Genomic DNA, 26,541 nt, shown 5'->3' with positions numbered 1-26,541 from the left:
AAAATAGCTAAATTATGGAATTATGTAACACAGCATAGAGACAGCAGAGTGATTTAATGATAGTACACCTAGTTTTTTGCCTTCAATGGTCTCCTCATGGCAGCACATGCCAGACATAACTAAATTAGTAATATCAACCTCCTTTTTTCTTCTTTTTTTAACCACGATGCATTAACGTAGATTCTATCAGCCTTTTTGGGAAGTGTAGAGTTCTTCTCCTACCCTAAATAACCTACCTTTGTTTCTCAGTACCTGTGAAAGCTAAGTGCTGTCAGTTTGTGCTACAGTTCTCACTCAACTTAACTGCATATTTTCACATGTTCCAGCTATTCTATAATTAATGTAAAACACTTAGGGGCAGCAGTACCCTTTGACCGAAAAGCTTAGAAGAAAGTCTTTCTTTATTAAAGTAGTTCCCGAAGTAAAACCGTCCATCACTTTGACAATTTTTAAACAAAATGTTATAAAGCGAAATCATATTGGTGGGTTGAGTGTATATCAGTTCTCCACACCATTTGTGACTTGAAAGTATAGTGAAAAAACTATAAAATTGAGGACACATTTAGTTCTCGAAAGTACCTAAAGGGTAAGTCAGTCTTGAGTTGCTCGAGAGCCTTGTTCATGGCAAATACCACTAACCCTGAGACTCCCATTCTTTTTTTTATAATTGTGCAAGCCTAGCTGATAGATTTCATGATTTAAATATGCAAATAAACTTCCCAAATCAGGTTCTAAAAAATGTCTTGTTCATTCTTTGCAATCTCCAGTGACAGTGTTATGCTATCAGAAACTGTGTATCTATTGTGTGTTATTTGTGTATATACTACTTCATGTTCACTTGATCCTGTCTGACAATTTATATCACCTAAACCTCATTTTTATCAAGTATTTATAAGTAGCGTTGGCGTAAAATGGAATAATATCTTTAAAGTGCATTTAAAAGTTGGAGAAAAACTTACATGGTCCATTTTTCTTACAGTCATGATCCCACAGCATTTGATTCTGCGGAACCTTTCACCACACAGTGATAGTGACTTTGAGAGGGATTTGAAAATTGCACCTGAGGATGACCTGACCCCCACACCCTCTGTGGTTGGAGGGAAGGGGCACCCATGTGACACTGTGACAGTCCATCAGGATACACGGTCGGAGACTGGAGATGGGTGTCACTCGGCTGGAGCTTTCACCCAAGGACATTCAGAGAGCAGCTCTGGGAGCTGCATGGCTCCTATAGATACTATAGATTGCCTTAGCTTCAGAGACATGAACAGTACCAGTTTGAGAAGGCAGCAGTGCCAGCAACAAGGGAGTATCAACCAGCATCTGGAGTCTCAACCACTGGAAGCACAGGGGCTCTCGGAGGAGCAGTGTTCACATGGACGAGGCAGCATAAAAGTTCTGAGCGAAGGTAACATAAAATTAGGCTTGGTGTTCTTGATACTGGATTTCAAATATTTTAAGCAACAATGATCCACAGTCTGTGGCCCCTATATTAATACCTTCTTGAATAAAATCCTGGAGGGTGTTAGCATCCCCCTTCATGGTTAGCTGCAGAAATAATCCCTATCTATAAGAAGAGAGACAGAACCTCCCCAATAACTACAGACCTGACTGATAACCTCCAAATGTTTTCTGCCATCAGATCCGATCTAGGCTACAAGACTGGCTGGATGAGAGAAGGATTCTTTCTCCCTTCCAAGCAGGTTTTCGCCCAAAGGTGAGCACCATTGACCGTGCCTTTCGCTTGAATCTAATAGGATGGAAATATCTGGCCCTTTCTAAAGACCATATTTACATCACTTTTGTGGATCTAAGGGCCATGTTTCACCTGGTCACGAGATGTAGTTTGTGTCTCGCCCTATCCAGATTGGGCATTGATCCTTGCTTGCTGAACATCCTTAAGAGACTACATGAGGGGTCCTATGCACAGGTGAGATGGGGGTTAATGGGGAGCTCGCTGAACGCATACCCACCGCACAAGGAGTGCGTCAGGGGTGCGTCCTCACCCCAACACTATTCTCCCTTTATATTAATGACCTGGTGGACCACTTGTTAATATGCATCCGTGACTGCACCAGGATAGGGGGTTGGCCAACACCCTTATTATTATTTGCTGATGATTTTCCGTCTCTCTTGAATGCCCATGGTGATGCAGAACCTGTTGAATAGTTTCTCAGAGTACTGCGAATCTAGGGGCATGGAAGTAAATGCTTCCAAAACCAAGATCCTGTCTCTAAACACGTACAAATCCCACAGTAGGGTTTTTTCTATATGTGCGGAGCTAAGCTCCAGCAGGTTAATCACTTTGACTATCTAGGGGTGCGGTTTCACACATCTACTAATTGGAAACCCAATTATTGAAGTCTGAGCTTTCATTGACTCATGGATCGCCCTGTATTACCAAGTGTTACAAACCCACTGCACCAAAACCAGTGTCCGTAGTCGTAGACATTTACAGGGCCAAGGCACAGTCAGTAGCCCTGCATGGAGCTGAACCGTGGGGGATGGAGGACATGCTTACTCGTATGACGGGACACTCTTCCTCCTTTGAAATCTTTGGCCAACTGGATGCTCTGCTATTATGAACTGGAAGACATAATTTGCCTCTATGTATCGGTTTGCTCATTGATTTTAAATATAACTTACATCTGCATGTTTTACTCTGATGTTTTTACATTATTATAAGTTTGCTAAATGAATTCCGATGATTCAATTGATGCTATACTTATTTGCATTTTAATTATGAATGCTGATTTGAATGTGTTTTATTGCAATATTTTAATTGTCTATTTTATGGGCTTATTCCCAGTGATGACTCCTTTGCTTCTGGATCAAAGATAGTAATGAGGGATACGTTCTCCTTCCAAACTGGTTTTTGCTCTTAAATGTTGCAGATTCATTTTTTCTTGGTCGTTGATTTTGGGAGATAGAACAATCTTTTTAAGGCGCCCTTATACTGGTATCGTATAATCACACAATCAAAGCTGTTTCTTTGATCAACTTCAGGCTGAGATGACTGTGGCACACTGACGATGGGGCTGGGAGGTTTTCACATGCTAACTCATCTGATCAGATAGTGAGCTAGAATAATAACAGTCACATTTTGATTTCTTTTGTGTCTAGAGTTTGCTGCTTGAAATTTATTCAAAAAGGCTTACTTTGGCTGGCAGCCATTGTGAAGGGCTTACTCTGCAGAGGGTGGAGTCATCATGTTAACTCCTAGGGTTATCGATTCCATCCATTATAGCCTTAGAGCCCACCGTAGTAGGCTCTACCAGCCATTAAAGGCCGGCTTCAGCGTTGGGGTTTTAACATGGGAGCGGCCCTTTAATGGCCGGTAGAGCCAGCTACGGAGGGCCCTAAGGCTCTTAAAGCATTCTGCCCCTAGAGCGCATGTTCTAATTCGTGAAAGACCTCACAGAGCCCAAGGGGGTTGAAATCCCCTCGGGCTCCGACCGGCCTTTGTTCACAGCTGTTGCTGTGAACAAACATTGGAATGTTGATGCTCTGAGCTTCTACCTGTCATTAGAAGCCCAGAGCATGCCATTGTTTTCTATGGAGCGCTCAACATTCCAATGTTCTAAAATGGATTAGAGTTGTAATTAATGATTGATCCCCTCTCATCCAGAGAACTGTTTGGAGCAACTGCACACTGTACAGAGATATAAGCATGTTTGAAAATAGTTCTTGTTTTTGTGATTTTGGGCCTTATGTAGGTAAATTACATTTACCGATTCTAAAATACCGAATTTTACCGATTCGGTATTTTAGAATCGGTAAATGCAATGTAGGTAAAAAAATACCGATTCGGTAAGTGTCGGTATTATAGAATCGGTATTTACCGATTCGGTAATGGTAACCTGTATCTCATTGATTCCTATGGGCCAGGAGGCCCATAGGAATCAATGGGAAGCCAGTTACCATTACCGAATCGGTAAATACCGATTCGGTAAATACCGATTCGGTAATGGGGGGAGCTCAATCAAGGGTGGCAGGGTGTCACATTGACACCCTGTTGCACCCCTGATTCCTGCATGTGTGCACATGTGGCACACATACATGCCCTAAGGGCATGTGTGTCTGCCACATTGCACACATATACGGGCCAAATGATGCATTTACTGGGACATTCGTCATTTATCACCAACTTTCAGTTGGTGGTAAATAACGAATCCCCACACCCACCACACACTCCCCCTACATCTCATTTCTGTATTCGGAATTTACCGAATCGGTAAAATTACCGATTCGGTAATTTTACCGATTCGGTAAATTACCGAATACAGAAATGATCCCCCTACATAACAAAAGCCTAAATACCGGTCGGTAACGGTATATTTACCGAAAATCGGCCTTTACCGACCGGTATTAGGCTACCTACATGAGGCCCTTAGACTCTACTTTACTGGAAATAAAGAAAGTTCTCCAAATGTTTTGCTGACCCTATAGTTTACCTTCTAGCTAAGATTGAAAGCTTGTTCTTGCTGTTACAGCATGGTATATTAAATATATTTCTTGAACACAGTATTTTCTCCAGGATTCATGGCTGTCACCAAATAAACACGCTGTGGGACAGTTGACTGGATGCTTATGCTGTAGACAACCAGGTCTTCTGATGGACGAGTGCAGATGATTCATCAGTTTGCCTGCGTACGCATTTGTCTTTGTAACGTTGATGAGGGACTTGGAGGAGGTTTTTCAGTAATGAGAGCGACAAGTACAACATTTATAATCCTTGGACAGAAATGCAGGATCAACTCAGTGAAGAACTGTGTGTGTGATATAGACAGAGTGAAAATCTGTATGCTTCGATTCACTGGAATCGGTGATGACAGGGCAGAGAAGTAAAGCAGTTTCAGGTCAGGGAGCAGATCTGGACAGTGTGATTCTGGACACTTTGCTGATATAATTTGTCTTCTGTATTAAGGATAGATCCGTTCTTAGTTGTGGCCCTTTTGATGGTACTGGCGAAGCGACTGTAGGCACTGACACAAACAAGCCTGTCCATGGGGCATTTAGGATGTGTTTCTAGGAGGGCCCCTCTATTGTTGTTTCTGACCATTTTGGCCACTTTGTGAATGAGTTCTTCAGGGTACGATCTCTGGGACAAATGGGTGCTCAGCGTCTCTCCATGTTTCTTAAGCTTTGCTACGTCAGTGCAGTTCCTGCTGATCCTTAAGATTTGTCCCACTTGAAAATTGTTCCTAATGGCACTTGGATGGAAGCTGTCCTAGCACAAGAGGGAATTGCCTGTCCTCTGTTTTCTGTAGTGTTCTGAGCAAATTCCTCACTCCTTCGGGTACAGATGACGGTCGAGGAGGGGAAGTGATGTTTTACTGGGTTTAAACATGCTCGATACAGCACAGGCAGGAGCAGCTTAAGTTACACACACACATAGACTCACATAACAGGTACAGCACAGGCAGCAGTAGTGTACTCCAACAACAGGTAGCAGCAGTGCCCTTATCCTTTAATGCACAAGATGGTTGCAGCAAATTAAATTAGCCAAACTTTCCTCACAAGTACAGATTGTAGAGCACAGATGCAGCGGTAAACACTCCCCTCTATACAGTGAATGGGATCATTACTTGCTCTGGCAGCCCATGTACATCATACACATAGGATGGGTAAAAGTCAGGCGGCAGCAGTGCAGGAATACACAGCACAGCCATTGCTCCATTCATGCATCCATTCATCCATCCACCCAAGCACAGCACAATAGGAGTGAAGTGCATGACCACCGCTCATGAAAAATAAAATATTCAGATGTAAATGCCTTACTGACTTTCTGAGACACACATCACCCACCAGCTGATGCCCACAGCAAGACCTGCACAGTCGGGAGTAAGGAATATGAAAGGCAGATTCCTTGGTGTGATGTTGAAGAGGGCAGACAAGCATTGCAAGTGATTCAGACAAATGCCCTAGTGTTTCATTAGTTGTTGATGGAAGTGGCGTCCCTTTCATTATTTGGCCGCATGAAATACCATCAGAAATATCTTCCTATTGGTGAAGCTTTTAAGTTATAATTTAACCACATTCTGTATTGTGTGCACCTCTTTTTTTATGAGAGGAGAAAGTTCGATTTATATTGAATTCCATGGTGCTGTAATGTAATAGGGCTTTAGGCAATCCTATTTAACTTCACAAATAGGGTGTTTTGGGCTTTGGGTGTTTTTTTTTATTCTGTAAAAACTTTCAATCTTGGCAAATCATTGGAAATTGGCTACTAACCAACTTTTAGGTGACTACAATTTCATTAATGTTTTGGTCTGATCCCTTTCTTAATCTTTTTTTCTGTTTGTCTTTTCTCTCTCACTTCTTTCATATTGTCTCTTCTTCTCTGCACACCCACAAACCCCCTTCCCTTTTCCTTTGTGGTGTTTTATGCACAGCTGAGATGGTGGGCAATAATACCATCATACCATTGCCAGACAGCCACCAATCAGAAACCGAACTGAAGAATGTGGGAGGCGGAGCTAACTTAGCTGGTAATCACATTCTCATTTTCTGGTTCCGAGAGTTGGAAATGATGCGAGGTAGTCTGTTCGAACAAAACGAAGGTCAGAGCTAGAACTACCTTATCCTGCTTTTGGTTTAGTGGAGTGAATGAAACTGAATGTAAACACAGTGGAAGAAACCTATTATGATTACTGTATCCATATGAACATTAGCAGTGTGACTCACCTAACACACATAGACTCAAGGTCACTTCACATTATGCAACTAGCGGGTTTCCATCAGTGGATCCCACAGCATTAAAGTATGACTTGCTCTTGCTTGGAGGTATTGACACAAACATTGTGTGTATCCTTCAGGAAGAGTTTATTTTCCTTCATTTAATATTTGTGTGTAAGTTCTGCAGTAAAAACACGAACCAGAGGGCTTTAGGATGAAGGAGAGGGATGGTGTGTAAACCATCTTCTGGAATATTTCTTTTGAGTTTACACTTTTGGGATGTTTATTTCCTCAACTATCTTACTTGGCAAGCACCATCACTATTGTCTTCAGTATCACCAAAAGATTTCCCAATATGTAGAGCGATTGAATACTCATTAAGTGCATGCGGAGCTGGGGCTCGATTATGTCTCGGACCTGATCTCCTTAAGCCCGCTCCTGTGTTGGATTAAGATCTGGAGCAGGGTGGAGCTGAAGCTAAGCCGGTTGATCCTCGAGGACTGTCTGTCGCTGGACCGGGCAACTAGTATACCTTGGATTGCTTATGTTAAGGCATCATTTTTATGTCTAGGCAGGGCCGATACCTTTATGAATCGGATTCCATTCTCTGCCTACGATTTGGGGAATGTTAAAAGATTATTCCTGGAATGCTCCCGATCAGAGAGAAAAGGCTTAGAACTTCAGAAGCCATTGGTGAGGGGCCACATTCTTAAAAAACTGTACAAGGGATGGAGACATACTTGGGCCTGGTTCGCTCACAGCATGGTAGGTTTTTATTGGTCAGGTTTAGGTTTAATCAAGTGCACCATTTTTTGGCTTCCCCGTGTGGGTGGGTACGGCCTGAGGTAAGGGCATCCTGTGGTTGTGACAGTGTGTCTTCGCCGGACCTGCTCCATTTTATAATGCTTTGCTCCTATTTCAGCTGGCCTAGGAAGCGTTTCTTAATCCCTTTTGCTGAAATCACTGCAGTTTAAACAAGTCAGGCCTGCCTTGTACCTTCAGAAGCTCCCTACGGAGCATGTGACCTTTACTGTTTTATCTATTTTACAAGCTGTCTGGGCGTCCTGGAAAACGAGACCGGATTAATTGTTTTATATGTTTTGTGTTTTTGTGAGTAATCTTATTGTCTGTTTTTTTTTACCAATGAATTTGATTTTATCATCTCTGATCTGTATTCTTTTATGGTGATTTTATTTACAGAATAAAGATTTATATTGAATACTCATTAAGAGTTTAAATAGCAGGCTATTCTACTAACTTGAAGCAGTGGATAGGAGACCCTGTCAAAAATCGATAGTGTCCTTTAGCTACATATAACAGTGTTTTCATGTGTAGACTACACTTCAACCCTTAACTTCTCACCTACTTTGGACCATTCCTCTTCAATCATGCACTCAAATATACCTTTCTGGTAAGATAATGTTTGGTGCAATTTTATGACATTTTGTATTTGTTTTCTAACCTTGAATCTTGTGGCTGTGCTCCAGGGTTTTGAAAAGTGATTGTATTGTTTCAATGAGATACATTTAATGGTTTAGTCATTGAATTAATTTATGACTGGTGTTACTTTTGTTGTAAATGCACCTCCAGTGGGGTTCGGAATTCTGACTACTTTTTCTAGATTCGCTTGAGGTGATTGATTTGTTACAACTTTTTTTCAAGAGAGAGGTCACAGTGGTTCATAGAGCATGGATGCAAATTTTGTACAATAGTGAGGAGCTTTCTTAGTCCCTCTGTGGCCTGCCGCCCTTTGATTTCTTGCTGTGACCGGGTCAGGATTCATGGGATTTGTCCCCTACCCATGGGTATGGGAGCTTGATGTAACTGGAAGCTTCCATAAATCAGTCCTGCACAGGGTGCTTTGGCCAATTCTCATAGATTTGTGACAGCATCTTATAGAAATGGTTCAGGACTTCTTGCTGTGCGGTTACTTTATGCCACACCTTTTCATATTGTTATCCGGTCCAACCTGGTAACCTCACTGAAATGATTGCAATGATGCAGTTCATTTCCAAGGCTATCAGGGCTTTTTTTTTTTTACCAGCCAGTGTCTCTTGTATCTGATTGAAGAAATGTCATTTTAACTCACTCTAGCCATTAGGTGCCCCACTCTTCTCATATCTTTTTTCATAGCAGCCACTGAGGGTCAGACAGGGCTTCTATCTAGCATGGTGTCCAGGTAGTGTCATCTGGAAATATTATGTGCTTGTTAAATGTTCTGCAGTATGCAATAGAGAGGGAGTTTATGCTGTTATGGATGTTGCTAGAATTCTCTGGTTGCTAATTTAACATCTTTTATCATGAAGGTATTCTTCTTGAAAATGGTGTTTAAGAGGTAGTGATAGTCTGGAGAAATATTTGCTCTGGAAGGCAAGACTTTGTTACAGATGATATACCATAGTAAATACTACTATATCTGGTGGTGTGAGTGCAGAATAGTAAAATTCTGATTTTAATAGACAGCATTTGAGAAAACCACGTAACTGATGCACATATATTTTATTTTTCTCTGCATAATGCAGGAAATTATTTTTATAAAGCACTGCCAGCTAACCCCTTGATTCCTCTGCAGATGGTGACCGCATAGCACCTGCAGGGAAAACTTGTCCGACCGACAGGACTGAAAGTAAGGCTGGTCCCAGCACCTTGAGTGCACCGACAATCAGTCGCATCAACTCCAGTGAAGGCAGACATCAATTCGGAAGCACCGAGGTTGCACCTTCTGCAGAATCGCCAGCCCCCAGCCTTGTAATTCATGACATGGACATGGTCTTCAAGATGATGGAGCCGCTTACACTGAAGCTTAACGTGCAGAAGGTGAGAGTGACTGATATGCAAAATAGGATTGTTAAATGACTGATTGCCTGTGATCTATGACACCGTTAACCAAATTGCCTTAAAGCCCACGAAAACATACTTATTTTCACAATTTTAATATTGCTATGCCATCTAGCAGCAGTATGTTTAGAATTCTAGTGGTAGATTTTTATGAACACTCCAATTTATTCTTACGCTAGATTTTTGAGAACACTCAGATTTGTTCTTATGCTGAGCATAGAGCAGCTAAGTTATGTAAAAGTTGGAATGTTCATTGGCTTTTAAAGCATTTTCAAATTCTTTGTCTTCTACAAATGAAGGTACTAGTTGTGCAGACTCTTTCAATTAAGTTTGTGATATATGAAAACTTACAGTAAGAAAAAACAATATTGTATTTTGGACAGCCTTGGAAAAGACTTCAGTCATGTCAGTCCTTTAAAATAGCATCATTACAATCCATTATGAAATCTCAATCTCAAGCATCCTGTTCAAAACATTTATGTATCACCTGCACCCCACAAGGGGAGAACATCACATTTACCTACTGGATTGCATTTTCAAGAAAACCTTTCTTGTCCTATATTACACGAATAAGAAATGTATATGAATGGTAACCCATACGCTTCAGCCGGCACCAATCTTCAGGTGCAAATCTGTGATTCAACCCTCTACTGACACCAGACATCTCCTGCTGTAGACTTCCTTGCAACTTGCCTTGGGAGGTTCATAGTGTTTAGAAATTGCCACCTACGTGCTGCATAATTCAGACTTTCCACAGCAGGGGTGGGTAGAAAATCACGATTTTATTAAAGACATGGATGCCAATAATATTAATATCTTCTCTATTGCCAACTCACAACAGCAACTTGACCAAACACTTTGGGCCCCATTAGTATGGCTGGCGGACAAAGTCCGCCCGCCATACCCTCGGGAAACGGGACCGCCCGCTGAATATGCGGCGAACCCGCACTCCCAATTAGTATGCGCTCGCCACACTGGCGGGCGCATGGCGCATCTGCAACATTGCGGCGGGCGGTGCAGAGCGCACCGCCTGCTGCAATGCCACAAAGGCAGGTTGTGCGTTTCAATGCACAACGTGGCAGGCACCGCGCGATGCCTGCCACATTGTTCATTGAAAGGCAAGGGGGTACCATAGGTGCTCCCCATGTGCACCCCCCACCCCCCAGAATCCCTGGGGGCCCTCTATGGGACCCCAATGGCGAAAATGCCTGCTTGCCACGGAAAGGCAACACCCCGCCTGCATACTAATATGGATGGCGGTGTCTACCAGACACCGGCACCATATTAACTGCTTTTCTGCCCGGTAGGCAATCGGGCGGATTGCTTACCGGCGGAAAACCGGCGGACGGTCTTCCCATCCGCCGGGGTCCCCCCTCGCCACGGTAATGTGGCAAGGGGGGAATTCATATGCGGGCAGTGGTTTTCTGCGGGCAGATCGCCACCGCCATACAGGCGGTGGCGATCTACCTGATATCTTAATGAGCCCCTTAGAATTAGAATACGAATCTTTTAACATTCTGCTCTATATATAATCCCAAGTCAGGCAGCCATCTTTCTTCTTTTGCTGGCAGTATTAGGAACATTAAACATCTTCATGCTTGAACATCCTGTGGTGGATAAAACCTCTTCCAACACTCCTCTGGCTTTCTTATTTACTTCCTGTGGTCACCTCCCCCCAAAAACACATAAAATATATTAAAGGGTAGGCTTAACACAGGACTGAATAATATCAGTCTCTGTGTCTTTAATAAAATCATGATATTCTACCTACCCCTGCTGCGGAACATCTGAATTTTATATCAAGGCACGGAGGCCAATATTATGCACGTTTCAAGCCTTGCCATAACATTCCTCACAGCACCTTCCATGGATAAAAAAAGAAATGTAAACACCGATTCTGTTGACCAATCCACTGCAGCTAAAATACTAGTCAATCCACCTCCTGTCACTAAAGCCTTGGATGCCAAAGCCCCTCTTGCTGAATGTGCTACAGAGCTTGCAAGAACAAATCCTGCCATTCTCATCGCTTCCTTAACCCATCGTGCTAATGTATGGGAGATACAGCCTCGTAAGGATACCTACAAGAAATTATCAACTGCATCTCCCCGTTACTTCTCAAACTTTATGTTCATCTCTCATAATAATGCAAGGATCTCACTACTCAAAGTCTTCTATAAAAAAATGTCTTGGATAAAAAAAAAGTCTGCAACATAGTCTTAGTCCTCTTCCTGATATTGAAACATACTCCTCCTGGTAAATATCTCCATGATGTTATCCCCAACACCTTAAAATATGACAATCTTCTAAACGAAATCAGACAAAGAAGCATGATTAACTTGAATGACAGATGTTTTAAATCCAAAAATGTGTTCTCTTTCCAACTATACAATTCTCTCTCAAAACAAGATCTACATTCCACAAAGATGAATACTTCGGGTCCAATGGTGTCCTCAACCGCACCCTCCTCAACAACCGTTTCACCACATCATGCTGTCCCACTGGCACACTATTCTCGAACTCATGGCCTGCTGAAATCTCTGACCTACTTATATTTACTGAACTGTACGAATTCCCCTTAAGGGAAACCTCTGACAAAAAGTTAACCACCTCCACCACAGATGCTGAAATGGGATACAAATTCCACAGAACACACTAACACATCCATCTCTTTAATGCCAACCTGTATGCCTTAGATGTTCCTGGTGACCAGGATTCCTTGATGAGTTTCAAAGTTTCTGCTAATAAAGCTGAAACCTGCCAAACTCTCCCGAAATCAACCATCCCTTCAACCTCAACAGTCCCTGCAAAAATAACTTGAGTCTCTCTCCCATCGTATTTACTAACAGATCTGCGAACTCCGGCAGAAGAACTGGGCCATCTATCAACAGATCCATGACGTCTGGATACCAAACCTGGGATGGACAAAAAGCAGCTATCAACACTATTTCCACTAGCTCTTTTCTCACTTTCATTAGGAATCTCTGTATCTCTGCAAATGGTGGGAAAGCATAACTGTGAGCCCTTCCCCAGTGCTGCAGAAATGCATCCTCTGTCTCTGGATCCAGCCTCCAACTGTAGAACTTGTGAATTTCAGCATTCATCCTCTTGGTGAACAAACATTAACGGTCCCCATCTGTTGCTGAGTTTCCCAAACACCCTCTTGTTCAGCATCCAATCACTGAAATGCTTCAACTTCCTGGAGTTCCAATCTGCTATTATTTTGCTCACCCCTGGTATATACTGAGCCTGTACCATAATGTCCTTGCTCAGACAAAAATGCCAAAAGTCGCTTGCTAAATCCACTAAAGTATTTGACCGTGGTCCCCCCAACTTCTTGACATACCCATCTGCAGAAATATTGTCCATTTTTAATAATGCACAACATTTTACCTTGTTCCTGACAAATGTCTTGATCACAAAGGACACTGGCAACAACTCCAGATAATTGACGTGCATTGCCTTCTCCTGAACTGTCCACTTTCCCCCTATTGCTAATGAGCCACACCTTGCTCCCCAGCCCTACAGACTAGCATCCGACTCTATACCCACCTTCTGAATGTCACCAAATATGGCCCTTCCATTCCAAGCTCCCAAATTTCCCAGCCACCACTCCAGCTCTCCTTTTGTCTCTACATCTTCCTGTACTCACTGGTCTTCAATCTCTGTAGGGTTCGATAATGCAATGAGCTGGAAAAACTGCCTGTATTGACGCAGACAGCAGCCCTAGCATCCTGGCAATCTGATGCAAAGTTATCCATTCGTACATCAACATTTTCTTGCAAATCATCTTCGCCTTCTCCAGGGGTAACCTCAACATACATTCCAGTGTCTAAATCTGAAAGCCCAACAATCCCATCTCCTTTGCTAGTTCCAGACATGATATCTCTTTGCTCACTACAAAATCCAGATCCTTCAACACTGCACTGCTAGCCCCGTTTGCTCCTGTGCTAACTCCTCGCTGTCTAACATAATTAAGATGTCGTCCAAATACACTATCAATCGGAAGCCTCTCATCTGCAGCTAAGTCACTATTGGCCTCATCACCTGTCAAACTAAATGGAAGATTCTTGAACCTCCACAGTATCTCCTTCCAATGGATTCTCAAAAAATCTCTCTGGTCCCTGGCAACTGGTAAGGTCAAGTAAGCAGCCTTCAAATCTAGATGTGTTAACCAGTCTCCCTGTCTCAAGAACTCTCACAGCATATGAATCCCTTCCATCTTGGAGTGATTATACTGTACCCAGTAGTTCAACTCCTTGAAATGTATGCCCTTGTCCTTCTTTTCGACCAGAAATAAGTTGCACAAAACCAATCATTACATTTCCTGCCTTCTCTACAGCTCCCATTTTCGCAAGCTTCTTAACCTCTTGATCTACCATTCTCTCTTCTGTTTTAGAAAATCTTAGAGGCTTCTGACATCTATCCTGCACAGGAATTTCTACAGTGTCTATCGAGATACCCCTCCACTGTTTGTAACACCCATTGATCTGACATTATTTCCTTCCATCTCTCCAAAAAATGGGTGAGTCTGCCACCCAACTGTACCGGGGTACACAAAGGGTCTTTTACTAAACATACCTTGTTGTCTTGCCCTCCTGTCTCTTGTAAATATTCCTCTTCCCCTCTGGGGATAGAATGCTGTCTGATATCATGTTGATTGATATCCACTGTGTCTAAATCCACGCGAGAATTACATCCATGTGATTCCAACAAATTGGCTGGGGATTCGACCCTGCATTCTCCCGGCCCCACCAAAAACCATTCTAATATCCTTCTGCACCTTCTGTATGGAATTAAATGCAATGGCATATTGATGCAGCGGTAATTTCACGGTAATTTCTCAATGCAAAACCTCATTTACCTCTAATTTACCGCTGTAAAGGTACTAGACCCTTGCCACTGTATATTACCTTCAGGAGATTTTACATAAACATGAAAAATCAAAAATGTATTTAATATTTAAGTCAATAAAGAGAGTTGTGACTATTTTAAAGGGTTTTATTTTCTAGTCAAAAGTTAAGTTTCTCTGACCCTTTATTCATTAGTCAAATATCAATCAGGTTACAGAATTGAAAATAGGAAAATAGAATTAATACAGGACATATTACAGTCTGCATATAAAGCATCACATGTAGAAAAGAAAAAGTGGCGCAAAATATCACTCTTAAAGAGTTTCTAAGAAAAGAGTGAGTCTTGCAAGGCTAATCAATAATCAATAATGGCAAAAATCTCCCACGAAGAGAAATAAATGCATAGGACAACTGCATCTTTTCAAAAGCAGTTAGTCAAAGCATGAAATTTAAAGTTTGGCACCTAAAATCTAAACCTGTTCTGATCCTCTCAGCTCTCTCTCTGCCTCTCTGTGCTGTTCATCTGCCTCTGTCTCAGGAGCTGCAAAATAGCCCCCACAGACGCAGCCCCTCCTTCTCTCTCTAAGGCTTCAGTTATCTGACTACTGTCCTGCCTGGCGTTCAGGAAAAATTGAGCAAAAAGCCACCCCACCTTCCTCTGTCTCTCCTCGGACGAAATCTCCTCCCAGTCTGCACCCGCGACGTTTCACGTACCTAACCCATATGATGTCTGGCCTCATCTGCTGCCTCTCCTCCTCCTAAAAACAGCAAGCAGCAAAACACGCCTCCAAAGAGGTCATTATTTATACTCTAATTCTTGACTGACTACACAAATAATGTTGCGGTTTTCAGTAAAGTTTGCACTGATGGTTAGCATATATCATATGAGGGTCTCACCATCCTGTTCTCATTGCAAATCCGGTTTTAACAAAAAACACGTTAATGATAAATACAATCATATATTTCAGCACCATTTCATAGGAAAAATGTTTCAGTCTATTTCCTTTTTTCCTGTCACATCGCACGCAGGATAAGCACATTCCACAAACACTGGTACATTGGCAGGACTACAAGAATTTAAAGTTTACGGTGTCCTTGAACTAGGTCTTCACTCGAGGCACTTGGCAGTATGTAGCTGTTTTCTGCGCATGCTCTCTCATTTAATATAATTTCACAGCCTTGCTGGATTCACAGGCAGCCATTTTATCTTAGGCCCAAAAATAAAACAAACACAAAAATAGTATTCATTTACGAAATAGAACCCTTTCTGTTTATCTCCCCCATGCTAATATGTTGTATCATTTATTTTCCTAGCAAAAGCTATTAGTTTAAAGCAGCTTTTCTATTATTTGTGCACAACATGCAAAAATGCGCAATGTACAACATAGCATAAAACATGCACCAGTGCAAACTTTCAAAGCACACACAGTTAATACATACTCATAGCAACATGCTATAATGTTTTAGATAGCTTTTCATGCAAAATGCTTTAGCCCCACGTGCAGTGATGGTGCATGGTTAATTTAATACACATTATAAAAAGATGTGTTATGAACTGAATATGTATTTGTCTAAATATGCAACAAAGCCAAAGTCTCTTGAGACAGGAAACAGGGAGTGTAATTTATAAGGGAAAAGATCTGGGAAGAGAGAACACACATTCTATGATTATCCTCAAAGCTAAAATAGCCACTGAAATCACTAGTTTTCTCTACACTGCAAAACACGTTAATTCAGCACAAGCATTTCAGACTGAAAGCATTGACCAGGCCTCATTTTATGTCTTTCACTGTGCTTTGCACAAAAAGTGCTACTTTTAATAAGCATTTGACTAGGCCTCATTTCGTGTTTCATGTGCCATGTGTTTTCCGCTTGCACCAAAGTCTGCGTCAATTTAAATGCGGTCTGCCCGAAGCACAAAAATAAAGCAATGCCTGACTCCAGATGAAATCTGGGCTACGTCAATACTTTGCCATCTCCTTCACAAACTTATCTCCAAAAGTAGGGCTTTAGCCTCCTGACCTGTCTTCTTATTTGCTTGCTCCACTAACTTTGGCTCAATATTCATCAAGAGACTTGTCGTATGCTCTGCACCAAAACATCCATACCAGTCTCCTGTAAATATGTCTCCTCATACATGGCACACATCATTGTTATGAGCCCACATACACCTAGAAGGCAATCCTGACATCCTTTTAATCCCCTTTCCAGACTTGGATCTCTCCCTGATTTGTTCAAGAAGTGTAACATCTTTAGAATCTAGATCCGGCATCAACAATAAAGATTGGCCAGAGATGGCCTTGAACATTCGGAGCGAAGTCATGGTCTGACTTCCGTAGGTATCTCCCGCCTAATCCAGAACTCCAATTATTCCGCCACATGCTGTGCTGGGAGCTACTGACAGGGTAATGGATGCTGTATGAAATGTGGGCCCAACATATAATCCCTCAAGGGATCCTTCACCTGCTCCACCTGTTTATTTTCCACTTTCTCTTTTTTTTTTACTCTTTTCCTTTCTATTCCTCATCCTCCCTGTCTCCTAAATCAGATGAACACAAAATGACAATGCCCCCGCCCTGCTGGAGGAGTCATCACAGGCCACCCCTCTGTGAGCCCTCTTACTGGCCTTCATAACCTTCTCACTCAACTCAAGTTTCCCCCCCGAATTGTACTCTCCTTTTGTCTTTAAGCCCTTCTCTTTTTGCATATACTTCTTTTTCTGAGTCGCTTTACAAACATCACTCTCTCCAGCCGCCTTATCCGTAGCCTTCAACTGACCCGAGCTGCTTGTCCTCGTTCCTGCTCCCAAATTTCCGTTCCAAACTTTCCATACAATCATCTATTTTCTTCCCTAATTGGGTTGCCAAGGTTGAAACTACCTGACACATTCCCGGACCTTATCCTCAATGCTCCTTTCTGATGCACCATTACCTTCCATTCTGACAGAATATATCTCACCAGTCTAAATTTTATCCATGGAATCCAAAATCTTTCCTTCAACTTAATGTATAGCACTCTTCCAAAATATCTCTGGACTTCAACTACCAGAGATCTTCTGCTTCTCTCATCACCAAGCTGTATCTGACTAAAAAAACACTTCTAAACTATCCCTAAATATCACTGCCTGGCCTCTCCTTATGAAAGGCCAGACTGCCCCAATCCCAAATGGCAACCTGCGTCCTCTGACACTCGTATGGCAGCTGCCTATAACTAAATTCGGCCCAGCCTGCAAACGTGCTCCACTCCATCAGGCACCCCTCATGTAAGCGCCGGTCCATTTCTTATATTTTCCCTCTCATAAATTAGGGGTTAATCAAAGCACAACTACGAAGCTGTTCAAACTCTCTAATCCTGCATGTCCCACCGGCATTCATCCGAGCACGCTTGCACTTGGCCGTGCCATGCGCTATGCTACTCGCGATCCAGGTTGCGTTCGTCCCTATGGAAGGCACCGTCAGCGCCTTAATCAAGCAAAGTTGAGCCCATTCAAAAGACACAATGCCTAAACAGTTGTATCACCTTTCCATTTAGATCAAATTTTAGAGTTACCAGTTTTCTTTCCAAAATCCAGAAACTGCAGCAGAACATGCTTTACATACACTTGATGTTAAACGTGCACTTCTGTACTATTTGGAACACACAACACCATTCATAAAAACACAGCAACTGTTTGCATCTTTCTCAAATCTATGTAAAGGTAAAGCCATATAAAAATCAGGAACAGCATGATGGATAATCACATGCATACACATTTGCTATGCCAAAGCAAAATGAGCATTAACAACCATGCCAAGGGCTCATTCATCAAGGAATAAAGGAGCCACAATGGCATATATTGGGAATATCACTCTCATTGACACCTGTGAAGCAGCAACATGGATAAACCCACACACTTTACAAAACACTACTGTGTGGATGTATGAGCCAAACAATATGCTCCAGTTGGACAAACAGTCCTTCGAACATTATTTCTAGGAAGCACATCATCTCATGCCTAAGGCCACCAAGACCAAGGTACTGCTTTACAGTCTTAGCCAACACACGCTACGAATGGAGTATGTTACTTACCATGTAAGAATCTGTCGTAGCGTGTGCTGCTGCAGATTCACATGCACCCTCTCACCTCCCCAGCAGGTATTAGATGCAGACAAATATACACACACATACAGCATGTTATACAGCAAAGCTAACTTAGCAAACTGTATGCTCCTTCCCTATATGGCACGGAGAAAAACATGATCTAAAAAGGAGCCGTCGAACATGCGCAATACCGCAAGGGGGAGGAGAGATGATGTACTTTCTCGTGCAAAAGCAACTTGCACGGTCCGGGCCCTATTCTAGATGGTAGGAGTGTGCATGGTATGTTAATCTGCCACACTACACACTACAAATAGATGCCTACAGGGTAAGTAACATACTCCTTTCTTTACACTTTGGTGAAACGATTGATAGTTTTGAAGAATAATTGCCTACTTTTTCAAATAAAATCAAATTTGGACAAAATGGACTACAAACAGGCTGCTAAATGTGTGTTTTTATTTTGAAAAGTTTGCTTTTCTAATGAAAAATGTTTATTGGATGTATTTTATGAAAGTGCAACAGAATGTGACACATGGGCAGGACTGTTCACTACTTACACTTCTCCACGGAGATTACTAGGAGAACAAGCTATTGCCCTTGTGATTTGTCCTTATTGTTTTTTAGGTTTGCATGACTAATCACATTTATGATAGCAGCCTGCAAAAGAATGAATACAATTACACATTTTTGATGCAAGTTTGATTTCATAAAATGTTTACACAATAAACATAAAAAGGTTAGGTACAAACTGTGTATTTCCAATTGTTACAAATAGAATAGAGATAACATGCCTCTTCAAGGTAATTCAAGTCTCTTAATGCCCCTTCTCACAAAAAATAAACTAATTAAACATTGGATGGCAGCCCCAGAGCAATATACATTGGTATAGCATCTGCTCCTTTCTGTAACGTGCTGCCTTTTTGTTCTTTCACAACACTGGCCCAAATGGCAACAAGTACAGCATTCCTCCATATCCCTGAACAAACCTGCCACTACTATGAAAAGCCGCTCCGGACCACAGGATCTTCAAGGTTGCGACTGTCAGCTCGAGAAGATTCTCAGAACAATCTCTTACTGTTACATAGGCCTGGCCCCTTGAAATACCTCCATAAATTTTTTTTATCCAGGAATGTTAATTTTTTATTTGTGTTTTGTATCATTAGAGAAGTAATTTAGCTTGGGTAGACATTGCTGAACTAGTCTGAATTTTTCTGGACACCATTTTTTAAAATGGCAGCTCTGTTGCAGTGATGATGTAATATTTCAGGAACCATGAGACCTATATCCTTCATTTTTATGTCAAAACATAGGCTTAGGGGGTCAAGTAGGCTTATAGAGATAGAAAATAACTCCTCAGAGCAAACATTCCACCATTTTCCAAAATACTGGATCTAAAATGATGTGTTTTAGCTGCCATATTGGTAATCTATTTTAATACTGTTTTGGTTTTTCTGTTGATTCAAATTCGTAAACATGAGCAAAGGAAGTAGTAGCAGAGGATCTTTACCTCCTGACAGTGTTGCTAATTACAAAATCTGAGGACTCATCCAACAACAAAAAATGAGTCATATGCCAAACTGATCCAAAAGAAAATCTAACATCCACTACGGCTGGACAGAGGAGAGTTCGAGTTGCTTCAGAAATACTGCAAAGCAAAAGTTCACAAAAGTTTGAAACTGATGGGTGAAGAGGATCAAATATTTTATCATTGTAACAACAAATTCTGCAAGTCGTATACAATGAAAAAAATCCTGGAATTTTTTTTGTCAAAAAATAGCAGAAACCAGTGAATCACAACAAGAATTTGAGTTTTCTGAGAAAGCGACCACAACCAAACCCAATACCCATCCACTTAGAAGATTAATGGCTATCCCTCGTCCACCTCCAACAACTGATCACAAAAGCAGAGGTCCTTCAATGTGTTATCTGTGGTTTAGCCAGAACATGGACACTAGGGATAATGAAAGAACAAAGTACAGAGTATGTGAGTACTAAAGGGCAAATATATTTTTAACTGCAGCGGGTTTCTTCCAAAATGAAGTTTTTAGCCGAATATCTGCTCTAAACAGCAAAGTGAATGTATTTGCAGTGGATTTGTATGCCCACCGGAACTGCATGCATGCGTACATTCGAAAATATGAATGTACGATGAGCTCCCAGCAGCAGTGTAACAGCCAGCCTTCAGTTAAGTTTGCACTCTTTGAAAAAGGAAATTACGTTTTAAAGCCACTCCTGAGTGCTGGCTACAGGTTCACACTCAGTGAGATCGGAGAAATAATGGTCAACATTGATAAAACTGTTTTGATCCACAAGAATGAAATTAAGATTGTTCTGGTCAGAATGTGCAATAGCAGAATTATTTTTGTCAGTCTAACAAAAAAATGAGCTACTTACGTGGTAGACTGGGATGTGATGATGGCTTTCACTGATTTTGCAATCAGTGCAAGCCATCCTCACATCCCAGTCTACCACAACGTTTCAAAGTGGCTGAGGACATGTATCTTCTTCGACCTGATGCTGCGGTCCACAAAGCTGATTTAACTGACTTTATCATATCAATTATTCGGTGCAGATGAAGGATAAAGAAAAGCCAGTTCCTCAGTAGGCTGGAATTCATGCTCTGATCTCCCAGAATACTGTCCCACTGAAGAAGGCTGGGAATTTACCAGTAATACCATCCCCAGTCACAAACTACGCAACAGTATACACAGCTCTAAATAATTTTCAAAATGTGCGTGTTCAGTTTGAAGACCAGCCTATCCTGACAGTTGTCTGTGATTAATGTGTTTTCAGTATTGTAGCTGACATTTTTATGAGCAATCAAGTAGGATTTGATGATCTTTATCCAATGACGGGTGTTTTCGACACGACAAAAGTTGTGTTGCAGTGTGCAGTAAGTTATCTCAGTGGATGTGGCATAGACAATGCACTTATGGAGGCTCAAATCTTTGGAAGCAAAACTGTCCAGTAAGTATTAAACAGAACTCATTATGTTTGTTTGTTACAAGGTATGCTCATCGTATCTGAGGCTATAGAAACATTGCATTGGAATGCTTTCTGGAAAAAGAATGGCAAATTAGGTTTTGCATATCCTATGTCAGAAGTGAAGAAGGCACAGGGTAAGGGTACACTTCATTCAAAAGACATAATGCAAAGCTAGGTAATGTTCAATACACTCAGTTCAGAATCAGAAAACCTGAAAAACAAGTTCATAGAGTTTGTCAAAGATTGTGAAGAAAAATCAGAACTTTGCAAGTACTGTGGAAATGTTTTAGACATGATAGCTCTAATTACAAACGTGGTACATGCTGATCAGGAAAATGATTAGAAGCTGCATGTCAAGACTATGGAGTCATTGATTACTGTGTTTCACAAATCCGATTGCATACACTACAATTAGATATGGGTCCTGGTATATGCAAAGAGTGAAGAAGCTAGAGGTGGAAAAACTACACCTCAACAGAAAATTCATCCAAATACATTTTGTAGGGAAAGACAGAGGCAAAGTTGAATGCTGTTACTCCAAATATGAACCTGGAACAGACGATCCCGAGATCACAGTAAAGCTCCAACAGAATTATTGGTCAGACTCGTAAAAGTGACTATGTTACTCAATGGCAGCTAGTTTACCATGAGGTCCTTTCTATTTGCAATGTTTCCAGAAAGATGACAAATGCAAAATGAATGGACCATTGTGAAACTGTTCCTCACCACAAACTCGTGGGAAAGAGAGGAGAACGTTTTAACATGTTGACTCCCTTCTTCATTTCATGCAGCAGCAAGGAAACCACTTTGAAATGACTGAGCCTGTGCGACTAGCCAATTTTGTGACCAAACAATATGTGAATAACAATATAAAGTCACGTCTATTAGATGTCCTGGAACATGGATTGAAATTATAATTGAATTGAGCATAATTCAAGGATTGTCAGAGTTATTGATATGGTATGGAAAATGAGAACAAAGACACTTAATTGCACTTGATATTCTGTACAAGAAATTTGACCCAGAGAAAGCCAGTGTTCTTATCAAGGCACATGTTCTTACGGGTGATTGTGCTATGAGCAAAATTGGAACAAAGCTTGGAGTTTAACTGCTGAATCTGTGAAGTTTCTGAAGGGATTTTATGAGACAGAAGAAGAATGTGACTTTAAAGACGTAGAAAATATCTTGTATGTGTGTGGAAAGCGAGTTCTGACTGTCACACATTTGATGATCTTTGGTACAGTAAGTTCAAGAGATCAGTGCCGCTAAGTGACCTGCACCAATGTCATATTCTGTGCGCAGGCACATTAAAAGAGCGTTCTACTTGATCAGAAGATGTGTAAATATTTTGGATCATGCATATGTAGAGAAAGATCTGTGTGAATTTGGTTGGGACGAAATTGATAGGGTTCTAAAACCTACAAACTTCTAAAGCCTCTACCCACAGAACTTACACATACATGTTCTTACAATACCTGTCCTATAATAAGATGTCCCTGTTGATATGCTCTTCTCAAATGTTCAACATTCTGCTAATAAACCACAAGCGATTGCTGAAACAAATAAATAAAGTGAATTATGAAAATGTGTCTAAAACGGAAGTGATAAACATAATTTTATTTCATATTCAGATCATAAACATTGTTTGGCGTCTACATAATAGGATTAAAAACCATTATTATTTGTTTCATACTTTTATATGTCTCTTCTTCCTTATTATAGCCGCCATTTTGGAAAATGATAGAAGGGCTGCTCTGAGGAGTTTTTTTTTGTCTCTATAAGACTACTTGTCCCTCAAAACTGATGTTTTGACACCAAAATGAAGTATATAGGCCTCATGGTTCCTGAAATATTGCATCATCATTGCAACATATCCGCCATATTTAAAAATGTCCTCCAGAAAAATTCAGCCTGGATCAGCAATGTCTGCCAAAGATTAATTATTTCCCCAATGATCCAAAAACACAAATCAAAAATGAAAATCTATGGAAAAATGTTTTTTAACAGGTATATCAGGGGGCTCAGATTATATAAGAACAGAAAATAAAGTTATGCAGCAGATCTAACACAGCAGCTCCTCCTTTGTAAATCTGCATCCAAAAGTAGCATCCTCTCTGAGACTTCCATTCACCCCCCTTTTAAGAGGACAGTAACTTCCATTGTCCCTTATCATTGGAGAAATAGAGAGATCCTTGAAAGTATGGGATGCAGGGAATTAAACTCTGTTAAACTTGTCTAATCTACCATCCTTCCCAACATTTCCCTTTTCAAATTAATATGTTTTCTTCTCAAAGTTCAGTTGTACTAAAGATCCTGTAAATGTGGTACATTATCTTCAGTCGAATCATGTTGTATTCTTTGTCATGCCCTTTTCTTTTTGACCATTGTAGGAAATGACAGCCCCACACAGGGGGGTAATTAAGTCTTTTAGAGGAGCCGCTTCGGAGGACGGTCCATTTGTCCATGACACAGGGAAGGAGCTCAACACACAGAGGGCAAACCTTCACAGTCCCAACGGGGAAGGCGATCCTTCCTTCACAAGAGACTTGCAGTCAGAGTCAGTAGTTGAGGACGGTAAGAAGACTTCTGTGTTGACTCTAAATTGAAACCAAATGGAATTATTTCTAAAGCACAGCAAAAATAACAAGCATACATCTTATGTTTTTTTAGGATACTTAAAGCTTGACCACAGACACTTTGATCTTTACTAGAACCTTACATTTTTAACAAAGACCTAAGCCACTTCCATTGTCAGCACAACTTCAAGCCAAAACGTGTCCTGAGAATGTCGTCTTAGGAAAGTTCATAAAATAGTACTATGTTGGGTTCCAGATTATTTCTTTGCTTCACAACAAATCATTTTAGGAATTGGTAAATGACATTGGTTTAGTATTACAGCCTCTTTCTCACTTTTAGGAAAAAACTGTTACTTCACTGCTTTTCAAAGCCTTCAGATCATGGGTTGTCAATTGATAGGCTACAGAATGCTAAATTATTTGATTTAATTCTTTGAGAAATGAATTCTTTTGGAAAAGTGTGGGTGGTGCTAAGAGATCTAGCACTCAAACACGTCAGTGCAATCGTAAGCAGGACTAAGAAAATTACCATAATTGGAAAGGTTAACTTGTTGACAAATAATTTTGGAAACTAGTGGATACTTACTGCAGATTCCTGAACTTGTGTCTATTCTAAAGTCCCAGAGTTTACTTGGAAAACTCAAAAAGCAGTTCCCCTGCTCACCGGTAGGTGGTATGAGCAACTTCAGTAGTGATGAACGGAGCTGCACATAAGCACCACGCATGTGTGCTGATGCCAGTTTCTTTTCGTCTGCCCCTTCAGATGCGGATCTGGAGCTCTGCTCTTCTTCTTCACTCCGCATCAATAACATTGGGCTGTGGTAGAGTCCCAAGGGCATTTGGCAGCTGATGAGGCAAAAGAGTACGATAGCCTCTTGTTTTGCATCTGGAACCCAGTTTAACCCCTTGTTGTTAAGAGATGTATATTTTGACATTAGGGCTACTCCTTGCATTGGTGAAACAGTTTACACTGGATTGTGCGGTGTGAATGAGGAATATACAAGCTTTTGGGCTGGACCATCTCATAATCAATGGCAGTCATTGTCAGAACATGACCTGCCACCAAGTGTAATATGAGCAATTTGCTTCTGATGCTATCCTTCCTGTGGATTTGTTTTGAAACTGTAGATACTGTAGATTAAAACCTACCTACAAAGGACATGGACTCACTTGAGCTCACCATAAAGATGGAGAGCTTGTGGCTAACCTTTCAGATTCTGCCTAAAGATGGTGTTGGGTAAAGCAAAATGTGAGTTACTGCATCCAAGACCAAGTATTTAACAATGTTTATTTTTTCTCCTCCAGGTCTTACCGAGGTTGTAGAAGATTCTTCTGCATTGTTGAATTCCACAGTGGGATTTGAAAGAAGAGCACGCAGAGGCAGGCTTGGCCTCAATCTTTCCCCACCACATAATACTCTTTTCGTGCCCTCAACCACCTTCAGCTCCACCAAAGATAATGTGGATCAGGACCAGCAGCTGAGGGGAGGCGTCGCTATTAAAGAAACCGAAGTTTAGGGCCCAAAATGGGACTGAAACTGGAACATTGTTTTGGAGAAAGGAGAGGAGAGTGTCATAAAAACTGGATTTTTTGTTTTCTGAAAAACGCATATTAGCTTAAAGTAAACATATATAGTTATATACCTATTTTTTAAAAAAAGATGTCATACTACAGCAATTTTATTTGCTTCATGAAAAGTGTTTCCTGCCTGCCCAAGCAGGCTGTTTGCTGTTGGAGATAAGGGATCACTTCTCCACGTATTCTCTCCAAGTGAACAAAATCGACAGAAATGTATTTCCTGAGGACTTGTTCCCACTTCCACTCCGCATGCCAACCAAAGGGGCTGGAGAAAAGAGGGGCGTATGCTTCTGGAAGACCTGCTTCTCCTCCCATTCACCCTCATGAGAGAGATTGCAGTATAATCTGTACAAAATGCACTATTTTATTTTCCAGGCAAGGATAAATATGTACTTGTGTGCATTTTTCTGTATATCATTTGTTTCCCCAGCTTTTAATAAAAACAATAAAAAGTTTCATCACCACTAGCGCCCACAATAGCACTCAGAGTTCTTTCTGTGAGCTTGAGGTGTCCACAGTGTAAGTTTGCTGAAGTGACTGGAAACCAAAGTGGGAGCTTCACAAAGAATGTGTCAAGCGGCATTAAACATACCACAAGAAAAAAACACTTTTTATACCCACCCCTGTTTGATTCAACTCTTAATTCACAATCGAGACGAGTGATACTTCATTTTCATTCATTAGTCAATAGGCTTTGTGTAGAATAGCAATGTATTGCTTAAAAATAGCTAAAGAGTACTAATAGAACGTAGTTCAACAAATGACAAGTGCTGTAATCTACAATACTTAGACATGTAAGTCTACATTCTCCCATATGATCAATGATCAAGCACAGATGGCCAATACTCCCTGCGTATAATCCCACTTAATCACTCACCTGTCTTCACTTTCACTCACTCACATTCACACTCTGTCACACTCCCGCTGACTCACTTTAACACATTCACTCGCTCTCG

The 26,541-nt window shown here is 41.1% G+C and overlaps 1 protein-coding gene across 1 annotated transcript in view; it reads left to right on the top strand.

The window, feature by feature from the left end:
- LOC146772769 (rho guanine nucleotide exchange factor 11-like) overlaps positions 1-25,524 on the top strand; it is a 253,935-nt gene extending 228,411 nt beyond the window's left edge. The window contains 6 exon segments of the mRNA XM_085637031.1: positions 980-1,408; positions 6,396-6,491; positions 9,201-9,227; positions 9,230-9,495; positions 23,822-24,005; positions 25,313-25,524. Of these exon segments, the coding sequence (XP_085493157.1) occupies positions 980-1,408; positions 6,396-6,491; positions 9,201-9,227; positions 9,230-9,495; positions 23,822-24,005; positions 25,313-25,524 (1,214 nt within the window).
- Positions 25,525-26,541: the final 1,017 nt, after the last annotated feature.

The sequence above is a fragment of the Triturus cristatus genome, chromosome 12 (genome assembly GCF_964204655.1).
Source record: "Triturus cristatus chromosome 12, aTriCri1.1, whole genome shotgun sequence".
Lineage (NCBI taxonomy): Eukaryota > Metazoa > Chordata > Amphibia > Caudata > Salamandridae > Triturus > Triturus cristatus.
This window is presented reverse-complemented; position numbering and strand designations above follow the sequence as displayed.